General features: G+C 40.4%; 1 protein-coding gene across 1 annotated transcript in view; it reads right to left on the bottom strand.

Annotated features, from left to right (window-relative positions):
• Positions 1-1,602: 1,602 nt before the first annotated feature.
• Positions 1,603-16,139, bottom strand: part of SLC30A6 (solute carrier family 30 member 6) — a 72,176-nt gene continuing 57,639 nt past the window's right edge. Inside the window, exons 13-14 of the mRNA XM_053711921.1 lie at positions 9,489-9,557; positions 1,603-2,415 (exon numbers count right to left, since the gene is read on the bottom strand). Of these exons, the coding sequence (XP_053567896.1) occupies positions 1,912-2,415; positions 9,489-9,557 (573 nt within the window). The 3' untranslated portion in view covers positions 1,603-1,911. The remainder of the gene's footprint in view (positions 2,416-9,488; positions 9,558-16,139) is intronic.

Consider the following 16,139-nt stretch of genomic DNA (forward strand, 5'->3'; position numbering starts at 1 on the left):
CTGACAGATGGTAAGAGCCTTGCCCTGGCAAAAACCTAGCAAAAGGGCCGACAATCATCTTTCTTCATCTAAACAAAACACATTTTGCAGACTACATCTGAACTATATCCAGTAGAAATATAATCCAAATGGAAAGAAACAGAACTGAAAAGGAGGATTTATATATATATATATATATATATATATATATATATATATATATTGTGTACAGTCCTAATACACTTCTTAATGTTCTCCCAGTCAACCAAATACCAGCCAGTGACAACTCATATTAATGAGAGAAAAACAAATGGATCTCACTTCCTCTTACAGTCCCCACATTCCATCAGAGAGGGTACCACTAATTAGAAATGCTTGAATACCTTATGACTTTAATTAACCTACCTTAAAAACATTACTCTTACCTTGAAATTCTACTTCAAATAAAACTATATTTTAAAAAGGACAGTAAAATTAAAATTTAAAGGAACATGAAACCCCAAATGTTGTTTCATGATTAAGAAAGAACATGACATTTGAAACAAATTTCTAATTAAGTTCTATTATCAAATTTTCTTTGTTTTCTTCGGTATCTTGCTGAAAGAAGCTCAGGAGTGTGCACGTGTCTGGAGCACTATATGGCAGCAGTTTTGCAAGAATGTTATCTGTTTGCAAGAGCACTAGATGGCAGCACCATTTCCTGTCATGTAGTGCTCATACCTACCTAGGTATCTCTAAGAATTATACTGGAAATGTTTTTGTATGCTCTGTCTGAATCACAAAAGAAAATGTTTGGGTTTCATATCCCTTTAAAGGGACAGTAAACGTACAGAATAATGTTATATAATTCTCTTAGCGGTAACTTCATAAATTAAAAGCATTGCCAGTTTTGTTGTGTAAAGTTGGACTCCACTCCAGGCTCTACTGAGCGGGTCTTGGATTTCCAAAGTGCTTCACGGGCTTGCTGGATAGTCACAGCACGCCCGATCGCAACATTGGACTGAATGTAGCTCACTCCCGTTACCAGACCAGAACGGGACTGAGCAACATTTAGCCCAATGGCACAATCTGGCGTACTGTGACTAGCCAGCAAGCCTGCAAAGTGCTTTGGAAATCCAAGACCCGCTCAGTAGAGCCTGAAGCGGAGTCCAACTTTACACACAAAAAAAACTGGCAATGCTTTTAATTTACGAAGTTACCGCTAAGATAATGTTATATAATTCTGCACTATGTGCAGGATTATATAACATTATTCTGTACGTTTACTGTCCCTTTAAGTATGCAAGCAACTTTCCAATTTACTTCTATTATTAAATTTACTTTGTTCTGTTGGTGTCCTCTGTAGGCTCATGAGCAGCAATGCAATGCTGGGAGCTAGATGGTGCTTAGTGAATGTCATTGGCTAACCAGATGTGAACATCTAGCTTTTAATACTGCATTGGTGCTTCAGAGCCTAGTCTTCAACAAAGGATAATAAAAGAATGAAACATGCTGTATATAAATCATAAAAGTTTCATTTTGACTTTACTATCCTTTTAACTATCATTGTACATCTCTGAATGATCTGCTTGTTAACATCTAGCATTTGTATGTGTTAGGAACAATTTAAAAAAAACGCAAACAGCAAAAAAAGGCATTTGCTTTATTAAAAAATATGATATTGCCCCCTTGTGTTCAGTCCATATTTTACTTTGAGAATAAACAGGACGCTTTCCTGCATCTTAAAAGTATTTTTCTCAGAGAAATTGTACTAGTGGTCTCATTGCTCAATCCTTAACGACTGATTGGCTCATGTGTTTTTGTATAATTCTCATTGGACATGATGTAACTGAGGATTCATTAACCGCTTTAACCTTATCTCATAGATTTTATATCTCAACCAATGGAACAAAAGGAATGAAAAGAAAAAAAATAAGAGTAGGTAAAATAAGGTCATTGTTTGAATTGAGTGAACTGTCCTGGAGTATATGTTCCATATCTGTTGGCCACATTCGAAAGACCAGTCCGTATACCCTGTGTTCCTGCAATCCCTGGCACTCCAAGTCCTTGATTAAAAGTGCCACCATATGGTGTATAATTTAATCCCATGCCATAAGGCCTTGTCTGAGTGTTTGTAAGAATGACTGGGTTGATATTTTTGCCTGGTGTATTGAAGGCAAATTCTGGAGGTGGACTACTTGGTTTGGAAGGCGTTGAAGTCATTGGGCTTAATTCATCATTCAAGGTTTTTAAAGATGGCATCTGGATGACGTGGTGATCAGTCATATTCAGCATGTTGGAAGGCATTGGGCCAGAAGCCAAAACAGGTCTTGCCCAGTCGTCCTTGAAAATCTGAACAGTCAGAGATGAAACCAATGTTTGAAGACGGTTCGTAACATGAGCAAGCACCATCTGTTCATTGGCATCTCTTCTAATCCTTACGTGAACAGATCCAGCCTGAAAGTTACAGAAAGATATTCTTAACATTTATTTAAAGATAGTAAGGTACTTATAAAAATAATTTTCTGATTGCATGTTTTTAAATTAATAATTCACAAACAAGCATATACTCAATTATTAATTACTAATGTTCTTGTACAGAGAAAAACTTTGTTTTGTTTGGTTTGTGTCACTGTCCGCTAATAAAGGTGTGGAACATGTCCAGTGAACAATCAGTTCTTAATGGGACATGAACCCCAATAGTTTTCTTTCATGATTCAGTTCGAGCATGCAGTTTTAAACAACTTTAAAAAAAGGATACCAAGATATTGAAGCACTTTGATAACAGAAGTACATTTTTATGTCCCTATTAGGTTTTGTACTTCCAGGATGCTTCAAAATCCAAATGAACAGCCATTACATGTTTTAATAGTGTTTTCATTTGCATTGTAATAATTTTTACAGTTTAATATCAACTTAAGCATCAATAGCATACCATTAGAAGAAAATGTATGCTTTACCTGATACATTATTTTCTTTCAGGATGATGATAGTCCAAATGGATCCATAATATATGAGATATATTTTTTGCCACTAGGAGGAGGCCAAGAACCCACACAAGAGCTTTTAAGGGTATTCCTATGTACCTGTATCATTTAGCTGCTGTGAAATCTCTTCTATCATATTTTTGAATTATATGTCCCATGGATAAAGGGTCTCACATTGATCTGAGCTCCCAAACATTAATCTATAAGCAAGTAGCCGGAAAATCTCTTTTCTCAACCTTCTCCTGTGAGGCCAAGTACAGAAACTGGGGAGAGATGGGAGGGATTAAAAGCTTGTGTGGGTTCTTGGCCTTCTAGTGGCGAGAAATATATCCCACATGTTATAGATCCCTATGTATTATTTATCATCACACGAAAGAAAAACAGGATTTATGCTTACCTGATCAATCTATTTCTTTCCGGATATGGTGAGTCCATGGCTTTATCAATTACTGTTGGGAATACCACTCCTGGCCAGCAGGAGGAGTTAAAGAGCACCACAGCTGTTAAGTATCACTTCCCTTCCCACAATCCCCAGTCATTCGACCGAAGGGAAATGGAGAAAAAAGGAGTAACACAAAGTGTAGAGGTGCCTGAGGTTTAGTCAAAAAAATAACTGTCTTGAAATAAAGGGGCTGGACCGTGGACTCACCATATCCGGAAAGAAATAGATTTATCAGGTAAGCATAAATCCTGTTTTCTTTCCTAAGATATGGTGAGTCCACGGCTTCATCAATTACTGTTGGGAATCAATACCCAAGGTAGAGGACACATATAAATAGGGAGGGAGAAGACAGGCAGACCTAAACAGAAGGCAAAATAATCAAATTTGAAAAAGTATGCAAGGAAGACCAAGTTGCAGCCATGCAAAACCGATCCACAGAAGCTTCATCTGTGAAAATCCAAGAGACAACCCTCGTGTAACGAGTCATAACTCTCTCAGGAGACTGCAGCCCGGTAGTCTGAAAAACAAACTTCTCAACCAGAGAAAAGAGAAGTAGCAGCAGCTTTCTGATACAGAGAAAACAAACAAAAAAACAGAAGAAAAAATATTAAGTACACATAACATTCAAATTGTGCACACACGTTCCTCAACATATAAGAATGAGGACACAGAGAGGGAACAACAAATTCCCAAACAAAGTTTTAACTTATAAATAACCCCCTTTATCCGAAATAAGATAAAGCGAATCACACTGCAAAGCCGAGAGTACCTAAACTCTCTGAGCAGAAGATATAGCAAAAAAGAAAACTTCCAAGATAAAAAATAATTAAAATCTATGGAATGCCATGGCTCAAACTGAGCCTGCTGCAAAACCTTAAAACCAAGGTTAAAACTCCAAGAGGAGCAACAGACTTAAAGGGACAGTCAAGTCCAAAAAATACTTTCATGATTCAAATAGGGCATGTAATTTTAAACAACTTTCCAATTTACTTTTATCACAAACTTTGCTTTGTTCTCTTGGTATTCTTAATTGAAAGCTAAACCTAGGACATCCATATGCTAATTTCTTAGACCTTGAAGGCTGCCTCTAATCTAAATGCATTTTGATAGTTTTTCACCACCAGAGGGCATTAGTTAATGTGTTTCATATAGATAACATTGAGCTCATGCACGTGAATTTACCATGGAGACAGCTCTGATTGGCTAAAATGCAAGTCTGTCAAAAGAACTGAAATAAGGGGGCAGTCTGCTGAGGCTTAGATACAAGGTAATCACAGAGGTAAAACTTGTATAATTATAACTGTGTTGGTTACGCAAAACTGGGGGAATGGGTAATTAAGGGATTATATATCTTTTAAAACAACAAAAATTCTGGTGTTGACTGTCCCTTTAAAACACAGGCCTGATATTAACCAGGGTCTGACAAAACGATTACACGTCTGGCACATCCACCAGACACTTGTGTAAAAAAAAGATAACGCAGAAAATCTGACCCTTCAGAAAACTGACTGACAAACCGTTCTCCAGACCTTCCCGGAGAAAGGGCAAAACCCCTAGGAATCCTGACCCTACTTCAAAAAGAGTAGTCCTGGGATTTACACCAATCAGGGAATTTACACCATACCTTATGGTAAAAATTACCAGTAATAGGCTTGCGAGCCTGAATCATGGTCCAATGACCGATTCAGAAAAACCACGCTTAGACAGAACTAAGCATTCAATCTCCAAGCAGAAAGCTTCACAGAAAACGAAAGTTTGATAAAAGAATGGACCCTGAATTAGAAGGTCCTTCCTCAGGAACAACACCCAAGGTGGAAGAAATACATCTCCGCTAGGTCTGTATACCAGATCCTGTGAGACTATGCAGGAACTATTAAAATACAGATGATCACTCCCATTTGATACGAGCAATGACTTGTGAAAGGAGAGCAAACTGAGGAACAGGGATGTCAGATTGAAATCCCACAGAACCGCCAGGGTATTTAACAGAGCAGCCAACTGATCTCTTAACCTTTAACATAACTTGGAAGCTTGGCGTACTGCCATCTCCAACTCCAGCACCCCCAATTTGAGGGTTAACCTGGAGAACATCTCCAGGAGAAGCGCCCATTCCCTGGGATGAAAAATCTGACTGCTCAAGAAGTCCACTCCCGGTATTCACTCCTGAAATGTGAATAGTGAATAAACAAATGTGATTGTCCGCATACCGACAATCCACGCCAACCATGGCAAAGGAACTCCAGATTCCTCCCAGGTGGTTATTGTAAACCTCCTAGATGAAATCGTTCAACAAGAACCTGAAAAAATGGTTAAGACAACTGAGGCCAAGCCATCAGAGCATTGTAGATCGCTCTCAACTCCAAGATGGTTATGGGAAGAGCAGACTCCTCTCAAGTCTATAATCACCCACCCAACAGGCTAGCGACCGTGGTCACTATTACTCAGGAAGGTCTCCGGAAGCATGTGCCCCGAGACAGATGCTCCTGAGAAAACCAAAAGATTCTGGGGAATGTGGGCAACAATCCCGCTACCTCTCACAAGCTAAGCGAGCGATCTACCACTAATTCCCCTCTCTGATCCACAGGGAAGAATCTCATGTCGACAGACCTAGATCTATCCTCCGACACAGAGCCACAAGATACCCGGTCCACTATCTGAACATGCATAACAGCAGACTCTCAGATGGAATCGAGCAAAGGGATGATTGTCCAAGGAAACAACCATCAGACCAATTACCTCCATACATTGAGCAACTGAAGGGCCAAACAGAAGAGTACCGAAAGAAACAAGAAGCAGGAATCCTCTATTTTCTGACATCTGACAAAAATATTTTCAGAGATAGGGAAACTAAGATGGCCCCCAAAGGGAAAAGTCACAAGCTGAAAGTGTTTGACATAAAGGCAAAACTCAGGAACTTGAAAATACACGTCCTTCAGGTCTATGGTCACCATTAACTGACCCTTTTGAACCAAAGAAAGAATGAAACCCCTGGTTTCCACCTTGAAAGGACGGTACCCTGAGCAAAGAAAAAAAAAGTGTTGAGACACTTTAGATCTACAAAAGGACAAACAAAATCCCTCCTTTTCGGGAACCACAAACAGGAATGAAAAGAATTTTAGACCCTGTTCCCTTACAGGAACTGGACCTAACACTCACAGGGAAGAGAGGTCCCAAAAGCACTTCAAAAATGTCTCACTGTTATCTGGCCTGCAGATAAATTGAGAGGTGGAACCTGTCTCTGGGAGAAAAGGTATGAATTCTATGTAGAAAACCTGAGATACTATGTCCACAGCCTATCTGGGACATCTTGTTTCCATGTTTGAAGACAGAGAGATTTAGCCCCCCACTTGGAAACCGGCCCCGGGAGCAAACTGGGGGCAAACTCGTTTAGGTCTATTCATTTTGTCTTGCGGTAGAAAAGACCCTTTTCCACCCATAATATCAGAAATATTCCTGTCAAAGCAGGATCAAACAAGGTCTTACCCTTTTAAGGAAGCACCAGAAGCTTGAACTCAGAGGAAAATCCACTGAATATAGCCACAACGCCCCGTGAGAACCTTAAATCTGTTCTGGATCTCCTCCAAAGAAGTCCCTACCAAATTGGAATCATACCAGGGGTCCCAACAATAGGATGACGCACTTGACCCAGTGGCAATACAAACTTCCATATAAGCCTCCCGCTCATTCTATCAATCCTGAAAAGAACAGCCATCCTCTCTAGGAATCATAGTTCTCTTAGCCAGAGTAGAAATGCCCTACAACTTAAGGCACCGTGCTCCATGATATTTAATGGAGACACCAACAGAAAACATCCTTTAAAAGACAGGAGACAGGGAAAAAGTTAATCTCTGACTTCTCCCATTCCTGTGAAAAATATGTCAGCACAGTCTGGAACAGGAAAAACTTCCACAGAGGAATCCTAGTATATATAAAGCTTACTAGATTCTGCAGGGTTGACAATGACAGACGTATCAGAGTCGCTCCAGATTAGCCAAAACCTCATTTAACAATACACAAAAGGTGTCCAAACTTAAATCTGAAGGTTACTACTTCAGCATTAGATGAAGGAATTATACTGTCTTAACCTGAGATTTCACCCTCAGAGGCTACCGACGTATCATCATCGAACCTATGGGGAAAGGCAGTCTGTGTAGCCGTAGGTGGAACAGAAACCTTACTATCTGAATCTCTAATATTCCTCTTGCGATTTCCCATAAGTATAGGAAAAGCAGATAATGCCACAGATACCGCAGAAGATACCTGGGCAGCAATTCTGGAAGCAAATAACTCCTCCAGGAGATTGTGATGCCATAAAGGCTTGGGATGATTGAGGAGAAAGCTGTGGCATTGCCTAAACAGCATCAACCTTAGAGACAATGGGCTCAGTGGGCAACAATCAATCTTATAATTAAAGAGTTACAAATTTACCATATAGCACTGAATGCATATGCAAAACAAAAAATGCTTCAGGGTACAACATGCGTTCTAGGAACAGAATAGTTTGGAAAACAAAGAAATTGTTCCTCAATACATAACACTTTCATAATAGAAAATAAACATAAATAAAAATTATTATATACTGTCACTTTAAAAAACAGTACCCCAGACACAATAAATATATGAACAATTATTATGTATGTCTTATGCATGATTTATTGAAGGCTCTATTTAGTATGCAAGATCAAAGATTCCTTGACTTGCTACTCTTCTTAAAACATAAACTTACTCTCAAGATGCAGCGGTTTCTTTACTGCTATCAGTAACAACAACAACACCGAGCAAAAGACGGCAGAGCTCCCTGCCGAACTCACACAGAGAAGAAAACATTTTCTTCAGCCGTCAGAACGCAGCTCAGTTTAATCTTAGAACAGAAACAGAGAGGCATGTCATGTATCCCACTAGCAAGCTACTGGACTAGTCCTAATTCCCAGAGAGAAAAAAGCATGCAATTCTCAGCATCTTACCCGCCAAGAAGGAGCTGCGCAATAAAGGAAACATGTTCACCGGACATGACTTTCCCCTGCTAATGGAAACACAATTGAGCCCAAAGCTCTGTTTGTCATAAACCCTTACCGGGTACAATCAGACACCAGCGCATGTACCTCGTATGGTCTTAAAGTTTGCACATCCAAACATTAAAAGACATTGTCAAAGATAATAACAACCCCGCTCTAAATAAATATGAGAGCGAACTAGCCCACCTGTTAAATCCGTGTCTAAACAGAACTTAACAAAGCAAAATACAGCCCACAGTTAATAAAATGGAAAATAACTTTTAAACAACAAAAAGTATAATCCCTGTCTCTTATCACAAATCAGTGCCTGCTCCCTGCCCTTTAAAATATCCTGCAAAACGATGCAGCCAATTAGTTTAAAATCTTAAGTGCCATATCTCCACCCTAAAAGATAGAAAGGCACTTACCTGCATCTAGCCGTCCAGCAGGAGGACAGCTTACCTGACGTGAGAGGATGCAACTCCTCACAGAGGCCTGTAGAAAAAAAGAGAACAGAGTAAACCTACTCTGGCTTTCTATCTAAGGGCAGCAACAATGTTAGGAAAATGCAGCAAGGCCCACCTCACAAGTTCCTAACTGCTTTAAAGAGATTAACGTGGACTACAGCTATACCCAGAACACATGAAAGATCAGAGCAAACCTACTCTGGCTTACAAAAAAATATAATCTTGCTTGTAGCGAAGCAATCCAATTTTCTTCAGACACCAAAACTTCACCTCCTCCTTGCACCGAAGGCAAAGAGAATGACTAGGGATTGTGGGAAGGGAAGTGATACTTAACAGCTTTGCTGTGGTGCACTTTGCCTCCTCCTGCTGGCCAGGAGTGGTATTTCCAACAGTAATTGATGAAACCGTGGACTCACCATATCCGGAAAGAAAAGCATTTAGGAGAAAATAACATAAAACTTCCATTTGATATAAGTTCTGATGGAACAAGTATACTGATTTTTCTCAACTGCTAATGTATCTAACATTTTAAAATGTATTTAGCAGAGATTTCCAATTGCAATATTTGCCAAGACAGCTAAGGTGGTATAACTGCCTTGTGAACAGACACAATGCTACATTTATAAACATGCATATGTACCATGGTGCCAAATCCAAGAGTCCAAAAATGTTCATTTCGTACTTCGAGGACTCCATCGAGAGTAGATACCTAATAAATAACAAACAATTTTACACGTCTGTAAAAGAGATGCAACACAAGTACCTATATTTAAAAAAAGGATCAACACAAGAGAATTTATTTTCACAAGTAGCAAAGTTGTTCTCTGTGATAGGCAGATGCTCGGCAAAAAGAGGCTGCTACTGGGGTGGTAAATAGCCTGAGAACAAGTAATATTGCTATTGTATTCCCTGGTATGAGCGCTTCTCTCTTTTTGTGTAGCTGAACTTATTACTTTAATTAAAAAAATGCTGTAATTAACAGTAAGATATAAAACACTCTGGGGCAGATTACAAGTGGAGCGGTATTTAACGCTCACACTTGAATGCTTATATTGCTGAAAGTAAACTTGTAACGTGCGTGGGATAGCTTGCGTATTACATGTTGAAAGTAAACTGTTAACGCAAGAGCAAAACCCTACGCGTATTAACTGTAGGGCTTTAAATAACGCTACTGCGTTGAATTCTTCTTCACACAGACTTCAACGGAGAGCACAACTTTAAAAAAAAGCTTAAAGGGACACTAAACCTAATTTTTTTCTTTCATAATTCAGATAGAGCATGCAATTTTAAGCAACTTTCTAAATTTACTTCTATTATCATTTTTCCTTCATTCTCTTGCTATCTTTATTTGAAAAAGAAAGCATCTAAGCTAAGGAGCCAGACAATTTTTGGTTCAGACCATGGACAGCACTTTTTCATTCGTTCTGTCCAATCATCAAGGACAACCCAGGTTGTTCACAAAAAATGGCCCGGCATCTAAACTTACATTCTTGCTTTTCAAATAAAGAAAATTTGATAATAGGAGTAAATTAGAAAGTTGCTTAAAATTGCATGCTCTATCATGAAAGAAGAAATTAGGGTTCAGTGTCCCTTTAACACCTATCGCTCACGGACCAACCCGACACTGCGTTAGACCTACAGCGCTAACCCGGGGTGAGTAATAAATATTTTACATTTTTATGTTCTTCACATAGGATAAAATATACACACACATATATATATATATATATATATATATATATATATATATAAATTGTTCTCTAAATGAAGCACATTGGAATAGTTGACTACTTGCTACTTTTTCTGTGGTATTAACTCATATTGCGTCTTATACATTTTGCAGTTTGTCTTAGAAAACATTATAGATCCTACATTAAAAAGGTATTTTTTTTAAATTTATTTTATTTTTATTTTTTGTATACTAGTAATAAACAAGATATTATACATAAAGTGAAATAGCCAATCTGTTGGTGAACATAAAGTATGCCGAGTCTCAAACAATAATTCCTTATTACAGAATGAATGCACTGGGTTATTGTTATAAATAAAATGATGCAAGGACTGATGCAAACCGGAAATAGCGCCGAAAGAAGGGGAAAAAAATACTTAATATGTTAAACTCTAATAATTAGAAATAAACTAATAGTTTGCAAAACAAAGAAACAACATACATTTTTATTTTTATATTAATATAGCTGGTATATACTTGGTGCTAAATATTTACAGTAACTATTTGCATGCTTTTTTGATGCAAAATATATGATATTTTAGTATTTATGACATTATTAAATGTTGAGTAAAGCCACCAAAAACATAATTTATGCTTACCTGATAAATGTATTTCTCTTGTAGTGTGTTCAGTCCACGGGTCATCCATTACTTATGGGATATATTCTCCTTCCCAACAGGAAGTTGCAAGAGAATCACCCAAGCAGAGCTGCTATATAGCTCCTCCCCTCACATGTCATATCCAGTCATTCGACCGAAACAAGATGAGAAAGGAGAAACTATAGGGTGCAGTGGTGACTGGAGTTATAATTTAAAATTTAGAACCTGCCTCAAAAAAAAGACAGGGCGGGCCGTGGACTGAACACACTACAAGAGAAATAAATTTATCAGGTAAGCATAAATTATGTTTTCTCTTGTTAAGTGTGTTCAGTCCACGGGTCATCCATTACTTATGGGATACCAATACCAAAGCTAAAGTACACGGATGATGGGAGGGACAAGGCAGGAACATTAAACAGAAGGAACCACTGCCTGAAGAACCTTTCTCCCAAAAACAGCCTCCGAAGAAGCAAAACTGTCAAATTTGGAAAATTTGGAAAAAGTATGAAGTGAAGACCAAGTTGCAGCCTTGCAAATCTGTTCAACAGAGGCCTCATTCTTAAAGGCCCAGGTGGAAGCCACAGCTCTAGTGGAATGAGCTGTAATTCTTTCAGGAGGCTGCTGTCCAGCAGTCTCATAGGCTAAACGTATTATGCTACGAAGCCAAAAAGAGAGAGAGGTAGCCGAAGTCTTTTGACCTCTCCTCTGTCCAGAGTAAACGACAAACAGAGAAGAAGTTTGCCGAAAATCTTTAGTTGCCTGTAAGTAAAACTTCAGGGCACGGACCACGTCTAGATTATGCAAAAGACGTTCCTTCTTTGAAGAAGGATTAGGACATAATGATGGAACAGCAATCTCTTGATTGATATTCCTGTTAGAAACAACCTTAGGTAAAAACCCAGGTTTAGTACGCAGGACTACCTTGTCTGAATGAAAGATCAGATAAGGAGCATCACAATGTAAGGCAGATAACTCAGAAACTCTTCGAGCCGAGGAAATAGCCATCAAAAACAGAACTTTCCAAGATAAAAGCTTAATATCAATGGAATGAAGGGGTTCAAACGGAACACCCTGAAGAACTTGAAGAACCAAGTTTAAGCTCCACGGAGGAGCAACAGTCTTAAACACAGGCTTAATCCTAGTCAAAGCCTGACAAAAAGCCTTGACATCTGGATTCTCTGCCAGACGCTTGTGTAAAAGAATAGACAGAGCAGAAATCTGTCCCTTTAGCGAACTAGCGGATAAACCCTTTTCTAAACCCTCTTGTAGAAAAGACAATATCCTAGGAATCCTAACCTTACTCCATGAGTAACTCTTGGATTCACACCAATATAAATATTTACGCCATATCTTATGGTAAATTTTTCTGGTCACAGGTTTCCGAGCCTGTATTAATGTATCAATAACCGACTCCGAGAAACCACGCTTCGATAGAATCAAGCGTTCAATCTCCATGCAGTCAGCCTCAGAGAAATTAGGTTTGGATGGTTGAAAGGACCCTGAATTAGAAGGTCCTGCCTCAGAGGCAGAGACCATGGTGGACGGGACGACATGTCCACTAGGTCTGCATACCAGGTCCTGCATGGCCACGCAGGCGCTATCAGAATCACCGATGCTCTCTCCTGTTTGATCTTGGCAATCAGTCGAGGCAGTAACGGAAACGGTGGAAACACATAAGCCATGTTGAAAACCCAAGGGGCTGCTAGTGCATCTATCAGCACCACTCCCGGGTCCCTGGACCTGGATCCGTAGCACGGAAGCTTGGCGTTCCGGCGAGATGCCATGAGATCCAGTTCCGGTTCGCCCCAACGAAGAATCAGTTGAGCAAATATCTCCGGATGAAGTTCCCACTCCCCCGGATGAAAGGTCTGGTGACTTAGAAAATCCGCTTCCCAGTTCTCCACGCCTGGGATGTAGATCGCTGACAGGTGGCAAGAGTGAGACTCTGCCCAGCGAATTATCTTTGAGACCTCTAACATCGCTAGCGAACTCCTGGTTCCTCCTTGATGATTGATGTAAGCTACAGTCGTGATGTTGTCCGACTGAAACCTGATGAACCTCAGTGTTGCTAACTGAGGCCAAGCTATAAGAGCATTGAATATTGCTCTTAACTCCAGAATGTTTATTGGAAAGAGTTTCTCCTCCTGAGTCCACGATCCCTGAGCCTTTAGGGAGTTCCAGACTGCGCCCCAGCCTAGTAGGCTGGCATCTGTTGTTACAATCGTCCAATCTGGTCTGCGAAAGGTCATTCCTTTGGACAGATGAACCCGAGACAACCACCAGAGAAGAGAATCTCTGGTCTCCTGGTCCAGATTCAGTAAAGGGGACAGATCTGAGTAATCCCCATTCCACTGACTTAGCATGCATAATTGCAGCGGTCTGAGATGCAGGCGCGCAAATGGCACTATGTCCATTGCCGCGACCATTAAGCTGATTACTTCCATGCACTGAGCTACTGATGGGCTTGGAATGGAATGAAGGACACGGCAAGCATTTAGAATTTTTGATAACCTGGACTCCGTCAGGTAAATCTTCATCTCTACAGAATCTATAAGAGTCCCTAGGAAGGGAACCCTTGTGAGTGGAAACAGAGAACTCTTTTCCATGTTCACTTTCCCCCCATGCGACCTCAGAAATGCTAGAACTATCTCTGTATGAGACTTTGCATTTTGAAAACTTGACGCTTGTATCAGAATGTCGTCTAAGTACGGAGCCACCGCTATGCCTCGCGGTCTTAGTACCGCCAGAAGCGAGCCCAGAACCTTTGTAAAAATTATTGGAGCCGTAGCTAACCCGAAGGGAAGAGCTACAAACTGGTAATGCCTGTCTAGAAAGGCAAACCTTAGGTACCGATAATGATCTTTGTGAATCGGTATGTGAAGGTAGGCATCCTTTAAGTCCACTGTGGTCATATACTGACCCTCTTGGATCATGGGTAGGATGGTTCGAATGGTTTCCATCTTGAACGATGGAACCCTTAGGAATTTGTTTAAGATCTTTAGGTCTAAGATTGGCCTGAAGGTTCCCTCTTTTTTGGGAACCACAAATAGATTTGAGTAAAAACCTTGCCTTGTTCCGTTCGCGGAACTGGGTGGATCACTCCCATCACTAAGAGGTCTTGTACACATTGTAGAAATGCCTCTTTCTTTACTAGGTTTGTTGATAACCTTGACAGATGAAACCTCCCTTGTGGAGGAGAAGTTTTGAAGTCCAGAAGGTATCCCTGAGATATGATCTCCAACGTCCAAGGATCCTGGACATCTCTTGCCCAAGCCTGGGTGAAGAGAGAAAGTCTGCCCCCCACTAGATCCGTCTCCGGAAAGGGGGCCCTGTCTTCATGCTGTCTTAGGGGCGGAAGTAGGCTTTCTGGCCTGCTTGCCCTTGTTCCATGACTGGTTGCTTTTCCAACCCTGTCTGTAACGAGCAGTAGTTCCTTCCTGTTTTGGAGCGGAGGAAGTTGATGCTGCTCCTGCCTTGAAATTACGAAAGGCACGAAAATTAGACTGTTCGGCCTTTGATTTGGCCCTGTCCTGAGGAAGGGTGTGGCCCTTACCTCCAGTAATGTCAGCAATAATTTCCTTCAAGCCGGGCCCGAATAAGGTCTGCCCTTTGAAAGAAATATTCAGTAGTTTAGATTTAGAAGTCACATCTGCTGACCAGGATTTAAGCCATAGCGCTCTGTGCGCCTGGATGGCGAATCCGGAATTCTTAGCCGTAAGTTTGGTTAAATGCACTACGGCATCCGAAACAAACGCATTAGCTAGCTTAAGCGTTCTAAGCCTGCTCAAAGTCTCATCCAATGGTGCTGTGCGAATCGCCTCTTCCAGAGACTCAAACCAGAATGCCGCTGCAGCAGTGACAGGCGCAATGCATGCAAGGGGCTGTAATATAAAACCTTGTTGAACAAACATTTTCTTAAGGTAACCCTCTAATTTTGTATCCATTGGATCTGAGAAAGCACAACTATCCTCCACCGGGATAGTGGTACGCTTGGCTAAAGTAGAAACTGCTCCCTCCACCTTAGGGACCGTCTGCCATAAGTCTCGTGTGGCGGCGTTTATAGGGAACATTTTTCTAAATATCGGAGGAGGGGAAAAGGGCACACCGGGTCTATCCCACTCCTTACTAATAATCTCTGTAAGCCTTTTCGGTATAGGAAAAACGTCAGTACACACCGGTACCACATAGTATTTATCCAGCCTACATAATTTCTCTGGGATTGCCACTGTGTCACAATCATTCAGAGCCGCTAACACCTCCCCTAGCAACACGCGGAGGTTCTCAAGCTTAAATTTAAAATTTGAAATTTCTGAATCCGGTCTCCCTGAATCAGAACCGTCACCCACAGAATGAAGCTCTCCGTCCTCATGTTCTGCAAATTGTGACGCAGTATTAGACATGGCTCTCGTGTCATCGGCGCGCTCTGTCCTTAATCCAGAGCTATCGCGCTTGCCTCTTAACTCGGGCAGATTAGATAATACTTCTTTCATAACATTAGCCATATCATGTAAAGTGATTTGTAAGGGCCTTGATGTACTTGGCGCCACAATCTCACGCACCTCCTGAGCGGGAGGCGAAGGTACTGACACGTGAGGAGAGTTAGGCGGCATAACTTCCCCCTCGTTGTCTGGTGATAATTTCTTTACCGGTAAAGACTGACTTTTATTTAAAGTAACATCAATACAATTGGTACACATATTTCTATTGGGCCCCACATCGGCTTTTAAACATAATGAACAAGCAGATTCCTCTGTATCAGACATGTTCAAACAGACTAGCAATGAAGCTAGCAAGCTTGGAAATTACTTTCAATAAGTTTACAAGCAATATAAAAAACGCTGCAGCGCTTTTAAAAAACACAGTTGAATAACAATGAATTAATTCAGTTATAGCAAACAATTTTTAACAGTAAATGTATTAAATTAGCAGAGGATTTCACCCATTAGCAAAAGGATGATTAACC

This window comes from Bombina bombina, chromosome 4 (genome assembly GCF_027579735.1).
Source record: "Bombina bombina isolate aBomBom1 chromosome 4, aBomBom1.pri, whole genome shotgun sequence".
In the NCBI taxonomy this organism is placed as follows: domain Eukaryota; kingdom Metazoa; phylum Chordata; class Amphibia; order Anura; family Bombinatoridae; genus Bombina; species Bombina bombina.